At 35.4% G+C, this 17,572-nt stretch overlaps 1 protein-coding gene across 1 annotated transcript; it reads right to left on the minus strand.

Moving 5' to 3' along the window:
• Positions 1 to 275: 275 nt before the first annotated feature.
• Positions 276 to 12,857, minus strand: LOC107587298 (hepatocyte nuclear factor 1-beta-B). Its single transcript, XM_016275013.1, has 9 exons — positions 12,321 to 12,857; positions 10,538 to 10,737; positions 8,909 to 9,185; positions 8,368 to 8,588; positions 5,898 to 6,043; positions 5,347 to 5,482; positions 1,527 to 1,676; positions 1,336 to 1,433; positions 276 to 941 (listed from the first exon to the last, which is right to left on the minus strand). Exons 1-9 carry the CDS (start codon positions 12,689 to 12,691, stop codon positions 921 to 923), a joined length of 1,620 nt encoding a protein of 539 aa, XP_016130499.1. The 5' UTR covers positions 12,692 to 12,857; the 3' UTR covers positions 276 to 920.
• Between the last annotated feature and the right edge of the window lie 4,715 nt (positions 12,858 to 17,572).

Below are 17,572 nucleotides of genomic sequence, written 5' to 3' on the forward strand. Positions count from 1 at the left end.
CAAAAACACACCATTTTATTGCCAATCTATGTCTCTACCTCTCCTTCACACCTCTGAGTTTCCATTAGTGTGTGAAAACATTTACAATGCAAAGTGTGGTCCTTCTTTCTGCCATAGTACATTACCGGACAAACCATTTTGCTGCAATAAATAATTAATAATTAATCAAATGTCTCATTAATTAATAAAAATGAGCACCAGAGCCAAAATATATTCTTCAAAAATGTATTATTTATCAATTTACACATATATAAATATGATTGAGGTGATTCCAAAACATATAAAAAAACAGCAAAGCCTTTATATATATATATTCTACAGTGGAGTACGATGGAGTAGTGTGAAATCAATCCCTGAGAAGCAATTAGATTTATAGCATCTTTTGGGATCACTTTTATGTGCAAGTCCATGCATTGAAATGGAAAGACCATTTTGATATTGGGAGAAAAAAAGTGAATTTACATAGTAATGTGATGATTTTCTTTTAGAATATGGGATACATTTCAAATCTCAAATGTGTGTATGGAAAAAAAAAAACTTGTCTGTGAAACGACTGACTTTTTTTTTTTTTTCTGTTGTCTTGCATGAAAAGTTGACCTTATTTTACAACAATCCATATTTTCTTATTAAATTGTATGTACAGTATCACTGAAGATTTCATCACCTAAAACCAATGGGTGTGAAAGCTTCGGCTCAGTATTTAATCGTCTTAGCAAGCTCTGCCATTTTGTTCTGTCATCCATTATGGCTTAAAGGCATAATATACCAATCACTAGTCTTCATTTGATGCAGAATCCAGAGGCGGTGCTGCTCCTGTTGGGTTCTCCATGCTGACAGGTTACCAAAGTAACCGAGAAACGCAGATATCATGCACTGCTGTTGCTAAGCTGCCGAGAAAGTTCTCGCTCCGGTGCATTTGTTCACCAGGCCTGCAAAGGACACTGCAGTGACAACAGAGAGTAACAATTATACATCTTAATGACCAATACGGATATGCACAGTTTATGTATATAGAGAGAAATATCTGTATAAAAATCTATCCACCTTATTTTCCATTTTCTGTGAATGTGCAAGACTTCCGATTCATTAGCTGCTGTAGTTAATAACTAGAAGAATTAACAGTGCAGTAAACGGTAAAACTATTTGTGCTAAACACAAGCGTTTTTGATTACGATAATATGTCAAAAATAACATAACAAATACCAGTTTGCAATATCAAGCAGTGTTTTTGTACAGCTAAAATAACAGGAAGCGAATGACACCGGAAGCCTCGTGCATTCAAGTTACAAATGGCCAAACATGGTGGATAAAAAGTACAGGAAACTGAAGTTTGACCTGCTTGCTGGAGCCCAGGTGTGTGATGGTGCTGGTGTCCATGGTCGCGTATCGAGATGGATGGGAAAACTGGCCAACTTCTTGTTTGGGAGAGTACACTGAAAAAGACAAGCAAAATGTGAGTTTTGCACATCGTTATTCAGAATCACAATGTTTTCTGCTGTCATAAGATGAGAAGCGATTGTATTTACTGTGTGACTGTGTGAAGGGCTGCTGGGAGATGTGAGCTGTGGTCAGCTGTGTCAGGCTGGTGCTCTGAGGGAACTGCATGGGCTGCAGGGTTGTGAGTCCAGACACGCTGTTGATGACAGGCACACTCTGAGACGGAGGAGACGTCAGACCTGGAAAAACATTAACACTGTTAAAGTCATAACTTTTCGGGTCAAAGTGATCTACAATAACTAAAATAATAATAATCCTTTATAGATACTATACTTAATATATTATTTAAATGACATATATATCAGGATGGATTATTATAGTTAACTAAACTAGACTAAATGTTTGCAAACTGATTAAACAGAATTTTCCCATCAAGAAAAAGCATTTCTTTCCTTAGTATTTTTCACCTCCAGGCTCTTGATGCATTATGTTTCCTTCTGGAGCATCAGTGAGCGTTTGAACCTTTTGTAATAGTTGCATGTAAGTCCCTCAATTGTCCTCAGTGGGAAAAGATGGATCTCAAAATTATAGAGTCACTGGAAAGGGTTCAAATACGCAAAAGATGCTGGAAAACCATAGAATTTGTGGGACCTGAAGGATTTTTCTGAAGAGCAGCGGGCAGTTTAACTGTTCAGGACAAACAAGGGACTCATGAACAACTATCACAAAAAAAAATAAAATTCAGGTAACAACACCATATTAAGAATCAAGAATATGTCAATTTCATCAGGAGTCATTTTTATAAATTCAACTATTATTTTCTCTTGTGGACTATATGTAAACGTCTTTTATGTGAAATATTTTATTCAGGTCAGTACTAAATAAAAAACAACATGCATTTTGTATGATCCCTCTTATTTTGGTAAAATAATTAACATTTTGCAGAACTTAAAAAAAAAATTAAATTAGATATTTGAAAAATAACTCTGATCAAAATTAGAGAACACTTACAGATACCTCCAAGTCATTGGTGTTAATCTGGCACATGGTGCTAATTTCCTTAATTAATTATATGACAAACTCTATTTAACTGGCAGCATTCCTCCAATTTTCACTGATATTGCAAAGATGGCGGGCTGCTCTTAAGTTGACTGAAAGCCTGCGACAGGAGGCGGTCCAGATGAAGGCCAAAGGGATTACCCTTTCAGCCACTGCAAGAGATGTTGGTCATTCCAAATCTGTGATTTCTAGAATATTGCAGATTTACAATGACACTAATTCAAGTCCCGCATAAGACAAATGCACGAGAGGACAGGATAATGCGGAGACTCTCAATGGAGAATCGGTTCAACACTGCAGCTGGAATTGCTCGCCAGTTCATCGCTGAACAGGGTAAGGTTCTGTCTCTGCACATTTAGCAGAAGTCGGACTGAAAGCACACTCTGCAGTGACCAAGCCTCTCATCAGCAGAAAGAATCAAATGGCTAGACTCATCCCTTGCCGAGGAACATGTTGTGTGGAGAGAGGAGAACTGGCCCAAAGTTCACTTTAGTGATGAGAGCAAGTTTAATTTATTTGGGTCTGATGGGAAACATTTGTTCAGCATCAAACTGGGGAAAGACTGAAGCCCAAGTGTGTAAAGAAGTCAGTGAAAGGTGGAGGAAGATGTCATGTTTTGTGCAGCAGGACTTGGGCCTCTTATACAGCTACATGGCAGACTGAATGCAAATGTTTATCAGAACCTCCTTCAGCAACATGTGGTTCCATCGCTGCAAGCATCTCCCAATCAGCCTGCAATTATCATGCAAGACAATTCCCTCATCACACTGCAAATCGGGTAAAGCAGTTCCTTGAAGCCAAGAACATTGAAATAATGAAATGGCCAGCCCGGAGTCCTGATCTAAACCTGATTGAAAATCTCTGGAAAATCCTTGGCGACAAAGTTATGGCTAAGAAACCCACTACAGTTACCGAACTATGGAAGAGACTGGAAGAAGAGTGGACCAAGATCACACCAGCACAGTGTGAGAAACTAGTGATATCCTGCGGCCACAGATGTGCTGAAGTCATTCAAAGCAAGGGCTTCTACACTAATTTCTGACAGCTGTAACCCTCCAAAATTTTAGTTGTAATCTTCTTTCGTGCTACAGTGGTTACTGTTCTCTAATTTTGATCACTGTGTTTTCCACAAAATAAGGTTTTTGTCGAAATTCCTTGGAAATTTTGTCAAACATGTTCTGTTACTATTCTACTATTACCTACAGCTAATATTCCTTTACATTTTGAGCGATGAAGATTAACAATATTTCAGAAAAAATCAAGTATTTATAGATTGTGATTTTCTTTTTTAATAAATCTGCATAAATGTCAACAATTCTGTGTTTTTCTGTCAATATGGGGTGCTGTGTGTACATTAATGAGGAAAAAAAATTAACTTAAATGATTTTAGCAAATGGCTGCAATATAACAAAGAGTGAAAAATTTAAGGGGGTCTGAATACTTTCCGTACCCACTGTATATATGTGTGTGTGTGTGTGTGTATTTGGGAGGGTTTCTGTAACAATTTATATGTTGCAATAAAAATAAATAAATAAAATAGGGGGCCACAACCTACACAGCATTTTAAGTCCATTTATAATGTTCTTTTTGCACCAAAACAGTCACATTATAGTTTTCCATGATAATTTGAATGCTTAAACACAGGATGATTTTGCTATTGTACATTTAAGACTTAAACATGAACCTGTAAATGAACTCTGTTATGACTGTCTGTTTACTGGATTATGGAAGTGTACAAACATGAACTCAAATGTGTGACCAATGCATAAAAACGTGTTCTTGCGTTACTGTGGCGGTCACACACCTCAGAACTCAAGGGGGCGACAGAGTGACCTTTAAACCAGATGTGTTATCATTCAGGTAGCTGGCTCTAAACATGTTTATAAGATCTAACTAGATCACCAAGATGCTTACCAAACTATTACTTCTGCTATCAAAACATTGTTTGTTTGAGAATCCCAACTAGCACAGCAAGAGTGGCTCAACCAACCCCAGCTTGGGGGCGGGGCTGTCTGTTAGACTGACTAATGGGAGGAGGAGGAGTGTGTGTTTGGGGAAATTGTTTGAATTGTTTTTTGCAACTCTATTTAATAACTATTTAGAAAAAATTAATGAGGACATTTTGACAGTGTAGGGTAAGGATAAATTAATATTATAATCAACTGTAAAAAAAGAAACAGTAAAACCTGTTACCTTACCTTACCATATTACTATGTAAAATGGTAAATCGTGCATTTTGGGTGCATTGTAAATTTGCATGTAAAAACTATGAATGACTGTATTTACAGTAAAAAACTAAAAAACAAATAAAACAGTAGAAGGACATTCCCAGAAATCCCTGCATGACAGATCACATACGATTATATTTTATATAAATAATGTTGTTTCTTCTCTTTTTTTTTTTGTTACATTTTCTGTGATTTACTTAATGTATATTACATTATTTTAGTGACATGTATGTTACCCTGATGATGTTTTTGTGTCTATGATCCTGTGCATCATGGTTTTATGTTTTATGGTTATGATGAACACATGATGATTTATCATATGGCTTTCTGTGTTGCCACTGTTATTATTATAGTGGTTATCAGTACATTTAACAGTACAGATAAAAAAAAAAGATTTTGGTATTAACATTACATCACTAAATAATATATATCGTTATAAGTTGGCACCAATGTTGTAATACCTGAAACACTGTCACCATATTTTTTACAGCTCCCGTTTCTTTACTGTAAATTTAACAGGTTTTTTTTTTTTTTTTTACAGTGTACATACATACCACAGTTTAAGAACCAAAATGATGTAAGATATGAAAATAAGGATGAAATAAAATGGTGAAACACTCACTTTGAGCAGCCAGGCTCATAATGAGGCTCTGTGCTTGCTGATGATGATGATGATGATGATGATGAGACGACTGAGACAGACTATGAATGTTGGTCAAAGTGCTCACAGGAGGCAACACTCCACCAGAGACTGATATCTGGACACACACACACACACGCACACACATACATGCATACACACAATGTAAATACATATAAGGTACACAAACACTTTGCAAGTTAGAGCATGATTCTTTGCTCTGGTGCAAAACGTTGTTTTGGACTGTGAGTGCGCATTAACATAACAAATGTTTATTAGGGGGGCCAATTCACACCAGCCATAAAAGTGAACAAACGCACTGCCTGCACATGCTAGATCAATGCTCTCTTTGACCTAGTTGAGTCAGTTTTCAAATAAAGGCGACTTTATCAATCATGTCTGTAAAATGTACATTGATCTCTGCGACTACATGCATACTTTCGGGTCGAAAAAAGGGCTGGTAGACCCGTACTTGTCAAAGCGTGCATTGTGACTGCACAATAATCTGGACACTAAAACAGATTTTGCTTTACCATTTTGGCATCCGTCGATAGCAAGCCGTGGCAGGGGTCCAGACTACCCGGAGACACCTGTTGCAATACTGACTGGCTGCTGCCATGGTGACTGATGGTCGTCGAGGAAGTGACCTCACTCGTTCCTTGTTGACTGTACCTGAGTTCTGCATTAAAAAACATAAGAAACATATTTTTTAACTGTATTGCTGTGCACATTTAATGCTTTCATAACAAAAAAAATGTCATTTTGTTGTTCTGTCACGTTGAAAACGGCAAGAAAATAAAACTGCTAGTCGCACATACTGACCTGATTCTGTCTATCTTTATTTGACCTCGTTGTGTAGCTGTAAAAATGCAGCTAAAATGATAAGAGTCTGCAGTCCAAACAGTGCCTTTATCAGACCGTCTATTCCTTAAATGCATTCTCATAAACATATCTCAAAACGGATTATGCTAAATGTTGTGCCTTTTCTTGCTCTGGGCAAACAAATACAATCAAAGAGCTTTTGAACAGTTGGAGGTCAGTGACTGTAGCAGAACACACAGGTTGAGCAAACACGCTGTTCTCTGACTCACTCTCTTGACGTAATATTAATCCAATCGCAAACATTCTGCGGAATTCGGTCCATTTCACAGGCTGACAGTTTACAGCTTTTCAACAGAACAGTGTCCTTTTGTAGTTGTCAAAAGTTAAGCTGAAGCATTTTGATTTTATTATATGATCATTTTAAGCTATTGCATGATCCTTCTGGGTTTAAAATACTTTTTTCCAACCAGCTATCGATCTTCTGAGGGAGAGAATGTGTGCTGCACACCCTCCCAGACACAAAGCTTGAACCTTGACTTGACCTAAAGATTGCGCGGTAAGCGATTTTATGTCCTTCTGTATCACATGTGTCTGCGGGTGCGGCTGCGTGTTTTGTTCACACACTAATGGGTCGGAGCAATTCCAATAAAACACACACACTGCATCTGTGACCATGTTTACACCTGATACTAAGACTCAAAATGGTTAATTTTGGCGGCTGTAATTACCAGTAACTAAAACTATTAAAAACATTTTTGTTAGTTGAAATAAAGCTGCAGTAATGTATAATAAACTGTAATTTCTTAGTTTAAGAAATATAAATGTTGTCTTGTCAATTAACAGAAATGTTTAAGTTGAAGCACTAAAATTACTAACTGGAAATAAATAAAACTAAAATTGAAATAAAAATTAATTAAACCTACATAGTAATATGTAAAAAAAAATTTTATAAAAATGACAAAAATACATATCAAAATGATTAAATTAAACTAAAATGAAAACAAAACTGAAAATACAAAAATAAAAGCTGATTTGAAATATTAATAAAAACTATGATAGTATTTAAATAATACTTGGTAGACATCAGATCATCCAAGACAGATATTAAAGGGGTCATATGATGTTGCTAAAAAGAACATTATGTTGTGTATCTGGTGTAATGAAATGTGTTTATGCGGTTTACATTATTTTCCACAAAATGTACATTATTGTTTTTCCTCTATTCTGAAACGCGTCGATTTTTACAAAGCTCACCGGTCTGAAAAGCGAAGTGTGCTCTGATTGGCCAGCTATCCAGTGCGTTGTGATTGGCCGAATACCTCAAGCGTGTGACGGAAATGTTACGCCCCTCACCATACTGTGATGCTCCCGGAGCGACGAGACAAAAACATTAAAACCCATTATAAACGAGGCATTTGTTGCATCCAGTGGGGACATAATTACGGATTATAATGACTTATACTGTCTTTTTACGCATTGCGTTTCATTGCGTTGAATCGCGCTGCATAAACATAAAACCATGTCTGCATTTGTGATCCGAGAAATGACAAACAACAAGCACTACTCTACACTGCCCAAAACTCGCATCTGAATCGTCAGTGGCAAATTCTTTAAATATGAAAACTTGCTTACAGTCTGTGAGTCAGAACAGCCGGCACTGTAGTCTACTCTCCCAGGATCAGGAACCAGTCCTCCATAAAATGCGCTGCACACATCTGAATATTTGGGTTGAAGTGTTCTGGAACAGTGTGGTAAATACAACTTAACCACTGATTTCTAGTCGTGTCCTCTTTTGGAAGACCAAACAAAGTAGTTTCGCTTTCACAACGAAACACACAGCGTCTTCACAACATGGTGGTGGCAGCAACAATAAAGTTACGCCTTCTTTCTCTGTGTGAACATTTGGACGGTGTTATGCAAATCTTCCCACATCGTGACGTAGACATGTGGGGGCATGTTTAAACGAGGGGTTTTAGGAGGGCGTGGACCAGTCTTAACTTTTATAAAGAATATCTCTTTGGATTTGAGACTTTAGTCTTTGCAACTTTAGGGATCTTATCTATTCACGAACAGCTTGCAACACACCAAAGAGAAAGGAAAACTTGAAATCGCATTATATGACCCCTTTAATATCAAGTGTAAACAGAGCCTGTGAGTATTTGCACAACAGTGAAATCTTACTTGAATCTGAGCTGCTGAGATGGTGCTGGGTATGTGATGATGGATGGGACAACAGGGGGTTCATGCTGTGCGTTGGATACGTATCCATAGCCAACTTCTGTCTGAAGGCTTCCTCCTTACGCCGATTAGCAAACCAGTTGTACACACGCACCTCTGTGACCAGGTTAGATCCAAGTCCATGAGCTTTAGAGGGCGACACACCCCTCTGAACACACTCTGCCCTGAAAGCAACGCATAAAATAAGGAACTAGTATTTGTGCATTCCATTTTTATTTTAATGCATTTAAGACATCTAAATACAGAAGAAAATAAGAAACAAATGTAATTAATGTATTAACAAATGTATTAACACTTTGTAATAAAATATATATGTATGAAGTATAAATAAATAATTGTCCTATTAAAGTGCAAGAGGATATCCTTTTTTGTGATTGAACTGATATAATCAAATGCAATACATATATGATATAATACATCTAAAAATAATATAACACAATAAAATAAGAAACATCTCTCTAGAAGGCAAGAGAGAGAACATTACCTGTTGCATTCCTCTACCAACGCTTCCCTTTCTTCTTTGCTGGGGTTCTTCTGTCGTTCATAAGCCTGGTAGAGTATCTCCTGAGATGCTGGACCCCATTTGAAGCGGTTTCGTCTCATCTTTTTAGAGCCTGGCTCCCCCTCATCTCCGATTGGTCCTCCAGAACCTCCCGCAGCCCCCGAACTGAGTCCGGTATGATTGAATTCTGGGAAAAAAAACAGGACCTGATCCTGACTGCCTGAGTCACTGGGGTCAGAGCCCTGAACACGGTCGAACTCTGCGGAAATAAGAGGGGGACACGATTGGGGCAGAGTAAGGCAGAATCACGATAGATAGTGTTTGGATGGGGAAGTCCATAATGAAGGCGTTAATGAATTTTGAGAAGGGTAAAAATGGATCCAAAAATGGGGCTTACAGAGCAGAGCTCACATGATACACACTGACCTGGGCAAAAATTAAAGTGTCCTTCATTAATGTAGGCTATTCAGAGTAAGTATTTAACACATATTCCTAATAACAGTCTACACATGTATGAATAAGTATGTTTTAGTTTTTCTGAGTGGCGTCTGTTCTATACAACCAAAGTCTGAGAAACAACAACAGGATATAAAAATGGATTCACAAAAGAGACTTTTAATACTGATTTTATGTAGATTTAAATAAATGTGGTGGATAATTAATAAAATAATTAATAATAGTGTGCTTCAAATGTAATATAATAAAATATGAAACATAAATACATGTGGTGGATAATTTATAATAGTGTGCTTCAAATGTAATATAATAAAATATGAAACATGTTTTGCAAATACACACGCACACATATAAAATATACAACAACATATGCATAACTAAATAATAAAACCAGATAATTTTTAAAAAAATAAACAGAGCTTTAAAATAAATAAATGTCACCTGGCATTATATTTTTGTTAGGCTGTATAATGCACAGAGATTCATTCATTTGAAGCAAAAAATGGTGTGCTTCAAATGTAATATAATAAAATATGAAACATAAATACATGTGGTGGATAATTTATAATAGTGTGCTTCAAATGTAATATAATAAAATATGAAACATGTTTTGCAAATACACACGCACACATATAAAATATACAACAACATATGCATAACTAAATAATAAAACCAGATAATTTTTAAAAAAATAAACAGAGCTTTAAAATAAATAAATGTCACCTGGCATTATATTTTTGTTAGGCTGTATAATGCACAGAGATTCATTCATTTGAAGCAAAAAATGTCAAAATACTTGTAAGAAAAAAAATTAAAAAATTTAAAAAGTTAAAAAAATTAACTAACAGTATTTATTAAGTGTTGTTTACATTTAATAAAATAGCTGTTTATTGTTAATTCCGAGGTCTATTAAATCATATTAACAGATACAACTTTTTTATTTAATTTTAATGTATTGGTAAATGCTGAAAATAAGAATAAGAATTCAACTAAGAATTTCATTTTTCACTTTCAGAATTGTAAATGTTTTAGAAGCATTGTTCCTTCATGTTAACTGACGTAGTTAACTAATGTTAACAAATGGAGCCTTATTATAAAGCGTTCTTCTGTTACAGATGGGAAAGATTTGAACATTATGTTAGGAGGCTGACTTACGTCTTTCGATTTCGCGCTGTTTCTGGACGTACCAGGTGTAAAGCGCGGCTCGTTTGGTCGTCTTCATCGGCGTGCCTTTATTGAGGTGCTGCGACAGGTGAGACTGATTGAGCCCCGTCACGTCCACCACCTCGCGCTGAGGAATATTGTGCTGCTGCATGTAGCCTTTGACGGTGCGCGCCACGCGCCACGGGTCCCCACTGCCGAACACAGCAGCCAACGCTATCATAAGCATTCACAAGGAACTATGCATTATTTGTACGTGTTTATGTGTGTAAAATGATGCCTTTATGTTTTGAAATGTCGAAACATGTAAATAGCTAATGTACAAACGTATAAAACAGGCTACAATTACTAATAATTAAAAAATAGCATCCAATATATTTCAAAAGTATTTAACAATTAATGCTGTCTAATTAGTAATAGTCTTCAAGGTAAAAAAAAAATGTAATTTCTAAAAGAGACAGTCATTTGGGATTAATAGGCTAAGTGTATATAGAAGAACAATATAATAATTAAGAAATAGTCATGTTATAATATTATGCGCGACATTTGTAGGCTATATCATTTAAATATATAAGCCTACGACGACATATATTTGTGAAATCAATTTTGACCAGCACTCGCCATATATCCTACAACGAGTAAAACGCTTGTGGTCGTTGTAATACGCTTAAACGAAAAAGGGAAATGTCTGCTAATGTTTGTTTGGGGAAATAACCCCTCACATTAGAGAGTGCTCGAGGATGTTGATTTAAGACTATAACTTCGGACAATGAATAACTAGGTATCTTTTCCCTCTATTCATACGACATTGTGTATCTTTCTGTTGATGATTTATAGAAATAAATTAATAACAACTACACGTGGTTTCGTTTTGACTTTACGTCAATCTTCTTATGCTTTTAAACAGGAACGTTTGGATTTTTGCTCACATTTAAAAAAAAGTTACACCGTTCAGCTACTAATTAAAACAATAGGCCTATTAAAATAATACCGAGGTAAGGAAAAAATAAATAATAACTAGGCTAGTAATTTTTGGTGGTCTATTGGTTGTCAAATCATTTTATAAATGTGTTGACATGCAAAAAGTAAAACGTTCATAGTTGAAACAAATAAATAATAGGATCAAACTGAATAGTTGCAGTGCACTAGGTCAAAGTTTACGCTAGGGTTTGTTACAGTGTAATTAGCTAAGTTTCTACTGAGAAATAAGAACTAGGCACACTGCTGTTTGTGACCCTGGAGCACAAAACCAGTCATAAGGGTCCATTTTTCGAAATTGAGATGCATACATAAATATATTTGAAAATGTGGAATCTGGGGGTGCAAAAAAAATCGGAATATTGAGAAAATCGGCTTTAAAGTTGTCCAAATGAAGTTCTTAGCAATGCATATTAGGCTACTAATAAAAATTACGTTTTTTAATATATCTACAGTAGGACGTTTACAAAATATCTTCATGGAACATGATCTTTACGTAATATTCTAATGATTTTTGGCATAAAATACAAATCAATCATTTTGACCCATACAATGTGTTTTTGGCTATTGCTACAAATGCGACTTAAGACTGCGTTTGTGCTCCAGGGTCACATTTTATTGATCTGCTCATTGTTGAGCACTGTTCTTTGTACTGCTACTGAAATTAAAAAAATGAATAGCATGTAGGCCGACTGTGTATTGTAACATGTTGCCCTGAATTATCTGCACATAATATTTTAATAAGACGCCATGTAGTTAATGAACTGAAAAGTCAAGTATCTGTATCTGAATAACTCACGACAGCATGCGCTCGACCTCCGCGCGCTGCTCCGCGGCCTCCTCGGTGTTGAGAGACTGCAGCTCGCGCAGGATCGGCGGCGTGTCGAAGTCGTCCCCGTCATCCGAGCCTTCATCTCCGGACAGTTTTCCCGCTTTACCCTGCGAGCTGCTCAGAGTCAGAAACACGGGCTTGGAGTCATTGGAGTCGCTGCCGCCGTTGACACTAGCCGGGGACAAGGGCTTTTCCATTTTTATTCCGAATTCGGCAGGACACGGACATAAATCCTCCAGCGCCTGGACCAGCACATCCTTAGTGACCCCCGAGTCCAACAGCGCGCTCAGGAGCTCCTGCTGAAGCGATGTCAACTTGGACACCATGTCAGTAAACATCAATCCGGTCTCGTTGAAAGCCCTCGGTAAACAGGCGTGTGAAATTAACAGACACGAAGAATGGTCTGAAGAACTAGAAAACACGGGACTAAAGCGTCTTTACGCAAAGTTTTGCAGTTGTCCGGAGCACGAGCGCACCTGCTGAAGGAAGTAGTTCCACGTTCCTGCTGGGCGGAGCTGACTTCATGGTCATTGGCTGTTGCACCTTATGCAAATGATGTGTACTCGTTTATGAATATGCTAATATAAATGAGGAATTTAGCCAAGGCTTATTCAAGTATACCTGTTTGAAATGTTCAGTCTTGACGTGTTTTGATACCTTTGGGGTATCTTTCCATATTAACCTTTTAAGACCCGAGAAAAGATTTTTAGGGAAAAAATAGTTTTTTTCATGTCTTTACATTGTCTAGAGCATAAAAAAATTTTTTTTAAATGATATTTCGTTCATAAGTTATGCTATGTCCTCGGTAGAGGACATCGGGACTCAATTTTTTTTTTTATAAAAAGACATGAATGAACATGCATAGACAAAAATAATAGATTTTTTAAATCACCAATACATTTTTAGTTTACAAGGATTTATTTTTTTTACCAAACTTCGTATAAAGATGATTCTCAACTATGTTATAACAGAATGATTTGATATACCATTTTTCTTTCTGCAAAATATGTGTAAAATGGCCATAAACGGGTTTTCTCATTATATACAATGTATCTATAAACTAAATCTAATTTGCATATTAATGTGTTTTTGGGGCGAAAAAATAGTTTTTTTCATGTCTTTACATTGTTTAGAGCATAAACAAAAATGTAAAAAAAAAATTTTTTAAATGATATTTCGTTCATAAGTTATGCTATGTCCTCGGTAGAGGACATCGGGACTCAATTTTTTTTTTTTTATAAAAAGACATGAATGAACATGCATAGACAAAAATAATAGATTTTTTAAATCACCAATACATTTTTAGTTTACAAGGATTTAATTGTCTAGAGCATAAAAAAATTTTTTTTAAATGATATTTCGTTCATAAGTTATGCTATGTCCTCGGTAGAGGACATCGGGACTCAATTTTTTTTTTTATAAAAAGACATGAATGAACATGCATAGACAAAAATAATAGATTTTTTAAATCACCAATACATTTTTAGTTTACAAGGATTTTTCAAACTTCGTATAAAGATGATTCTCAACTATGTTATAACAGAATGATTTGATATACCATTTTTCTTTCTGCAAAATATGTGTAAAATGGCCATAAACGGGTTTTCTCATTATATACAATGTATCTATAAACTAAATCTAATTTGCATATTAATGTGTTTTTGGGGCAACATGTAATGGAAAAAAGAAGTGTAATAATGGGTATCTTTGGGGTATCTTTTAACCTTTTAAGACCCGAGAAAAGATTTTTAGGGGGGAAAAATCGTTTTTTTCATGTCTTTACATTGTTTAGAGCATAAACAAAAATGTAAAAAAATGTAAATGATATTTCGTTCATAAGTTATGCTATGTCCTCGGTAGAGGACATAGGGACTCAATTAAAAAAAATAAAAATAAAAAGACATGAATGAACATGCATAGGCAAAAACAATAGATTCTTTTAAATCACCAATACACTCTAAAAAATGCTGGGTTGTTTCAACCCAACTTTGGGTCAAATATGGACTAACCCAACTTTTGTGTTAAAATTTGAATGTAAAAATTTAAGCCAACAGTATTTTTTAGAGTGTACATTTTTAGTATTCAGGATTTTTTTTTTTTTTACCAAACTTTGTATAAAGATGATTCTCAACTATGTTATAACAGAATGATTTGATATACCAAATTTCTTTATGCAAAATGTGTGTAAAATGGCCATAAACGGGTTTTCTCATTATATACAATGTATCTATAAACTAAATCTAATTAGCATATTAATGTGTTTTTAGGGCAACATGTAATGAAAAAAAGAAGTGTAATAATGGGAGTAATATTTGACAAGATTTTCATAATAATATATAATATTTCATAGAATATTGAAACATAATTTATTTCACTATTCATTTGTTATGTCTCCTAAAATGCTAATAAACATGCTTTTATTCCTGGTGTCCTCATGTGAGGACATGTATGCAATCAACATCCTGTTTCGAAACAGAAAGTCATATTTTGATTTGAAACCCCATAACATTTTCCTGAGATGCTGATTTATGACACACAGTTTAAAAATTAGATTTAAATAATAATGACAAAATATTATCATATCTCCATAAGAGTGTCACTAAATCAATATCAGACATATTTGATGACCAAGGAGAGGGAGTGATCATAGTGAAACATCCAAACATTTAGTATCTCTGAAAAGCCCTGCATGTGCACTGTACAGGACATCCAGACTTAACACTGTGGCATGTATAGTCTCAGAGTAAGTCACTAAAATATAATATCCTCATATGAGGATGCAGGGTCTCAGGAGGTTAAGCTACTTTTTAAAGGGTGAAACAACTATATGCCAGAAAGTAAGAAAATAAATAAATACTGCCTTATAAACATATTATATCTAAACATATCTAAATCATTTCATTTATTTACTTTATCTTAAATTAAGCTTACATTTCTAGATATTTTTTTCACCAAAGGCAGCTCTTATCAGTAGACCCATACTGAAATAAAAGATACTAGATTAATTGGTATATTTATTTGTTAGTTTTAGTGTGTTCCTATAGTGTTTCTAGTTTTGCAACCGTTTTGTGAGGGGAAATCACTCATCGTAGATCCACACTGCATTTTCATCATTCCTCCTCATTCTTTGTCATTTATTTATTTATTTGATTCTGGAAAGAGAAATCTGACTTTTAGATGGGCAAGAACATTGATCAGCACATCAGCAGTAAAAGTGTGAAAATTCAGCATTTTTGTTTTTTCCATAAATAGACGGAAATAAAATCGCTATATAAAAAGATCATATGAAACATCTGAAATCTTATACCACAATGTGAGTTATTCACAAGACCAGATCTGCTGCCGGAACAGAATTTTAATGCATGCTGCATTTCAACCTTTCTCACACATTTTGGGCACTGGTCAGTTCTCAATGATTAACAGCAGTTAATACCAAACTTACAGAAATTACATATTTTTTTCCAGGATGTGAAACTACTTCTGTTGTGAAAGCTGCAGTGGAGTGTGACTGTATCGGATGAATAATTTGTTCGTTTTTTCTCTTCGGACCAAGAGGTTTTTATGTTGTTCCTTGACACTATCAAAGGCTCTGCTGTCTCCCCGACAAAGCCTCTTCCTTTTCCTCCACTGGTAGTTTTTGTAAATATGGCTAATTTGCCTGCAGTTTGAACCCAAAAGTATTATTAATGTCACCAAGCCATCAGAGTTGACCAGTCCGTTCATAGATATTTGATTGAAGGATTTACAGATACATTACATATGTTATACTTTTGTAAGAGTGGCTGGAATATGCTAAAATGATGCATTTAGTAAAACTTTTATAAGCTGGGGAATCAGTGACCAGAAAGATGAGTTCCAGTCAGTAAGCTGGACCTTGAGTTGGACTCAAAAGGACACATAAACACAAGTACACACACACACTGTGAGCCTGAGAGAGATGGAGAGAAGTTTACTTCTGTATAAAAATGACACGATAGCTGGTTTTCTGAATGACAGATGAGGTCTCGAGGCATTTTTTTGTCTGTGTTTGCAGTGACAGAACTGTGACCACAGGTGTTACACCATATAAAGACTCTGTTGATCACTCTGTTAGACATTAACCTCACTAATCTAACCCGCATGAGCTTCCTTTTCATGATGATGAGCATGATTATGATTGTTTTGTATTTATAAAACAGCCTAGGTGTGTGAATACACACACACCACATATTGTTCTATTTATATTTCCTATAATATTTTAGGGATGAATTACAAACAAATTCAAGGATTAGAAATTTAAATTGCAGATGTTTTTCTTTTTTCTTAAACTAATTCGTGTGATTCTTGTTGACATGTTTAGGGTGGGAGAACTGATCAGGAATATTACATTATATATTGAGTCTGATAAACGTGCAAGTGCACAACTGACCGAAAAAAGCTCTGAGCATTTGTCAAAACTAAAGTGACTGAAAGACATCAGAGTCATTTCCTTTAAGGAGGCAGAGGAGCAAATGAGATCAGTCGCAGAGGAAATAAGGAGTGCGAGTGGAGCTACTCTCCCAGAACCGACTGCAGCTCTCAAGCCCCGCCAATATACACTTACTGAAATCTGTCTATCTATATAAACAAATCCCAGTAGTGGTCTAGACTGAATTAAGTGTCAGTAAAAATAGGAGTAAAACAGTGCAGGCTGTGAATGAAGGAATCAGGTGGTAATCAAAGGAAGTGAGACAATCCCCATAGCTTTAGCTAGGAGAAAACATTCAAGGGGTGAACACCATAGTGAAAGAAGGAAATTAACTTTCACAAACACAGTCAGGATCACTGAGAAATCAAACACTGGGGGAAAAAAGAACTTGAGGTTTAGATTGAGGAGTCCTGATAAGTGGGCATTTTCTTCATTGATTTAGGGTAAAATTCTATTAAATTCATTATTGTATTGGTAGCTGAAAACATCATTAAATTTGGCAAATTATTTAATAAACTTGAAAATAAAACTTTTAATAAAGCACACAGATTCCATATGGGCCTACTAAGAATCAATTGCAGTTTGCAAACATCTGTCTATCGAGACAATTTTGCTTTATTTTTTACATCGACATTTTTCATAGTGAAAGAAGTTTACATTTTTGTCTGAGCTGTCATTTTAATTACATGCAGCTAGTTTTATATATATATATATATATATATATATATATATATATATATATATATATATATATATATATATATATATACAA

The sequence above is a fragment of the Sinocyclocheilus grahami genome, unplaced genomic scaffold (assembly GCF_001515645.1).
Source record: "Sinocyclocheilus grahami isolate Dianchi unplaced genomic scaffold, SAMN03320097.WGS_v1.1 scaffold91.1, whole genome shotgun sequence".
Lineage (NCBI taxonomy): Eukaryota > Metazoa > Chordata > Actinopteri > Cypriniformes > Cyprinidae > Sinocyclocheilus > Sinocyclocheilus grahami.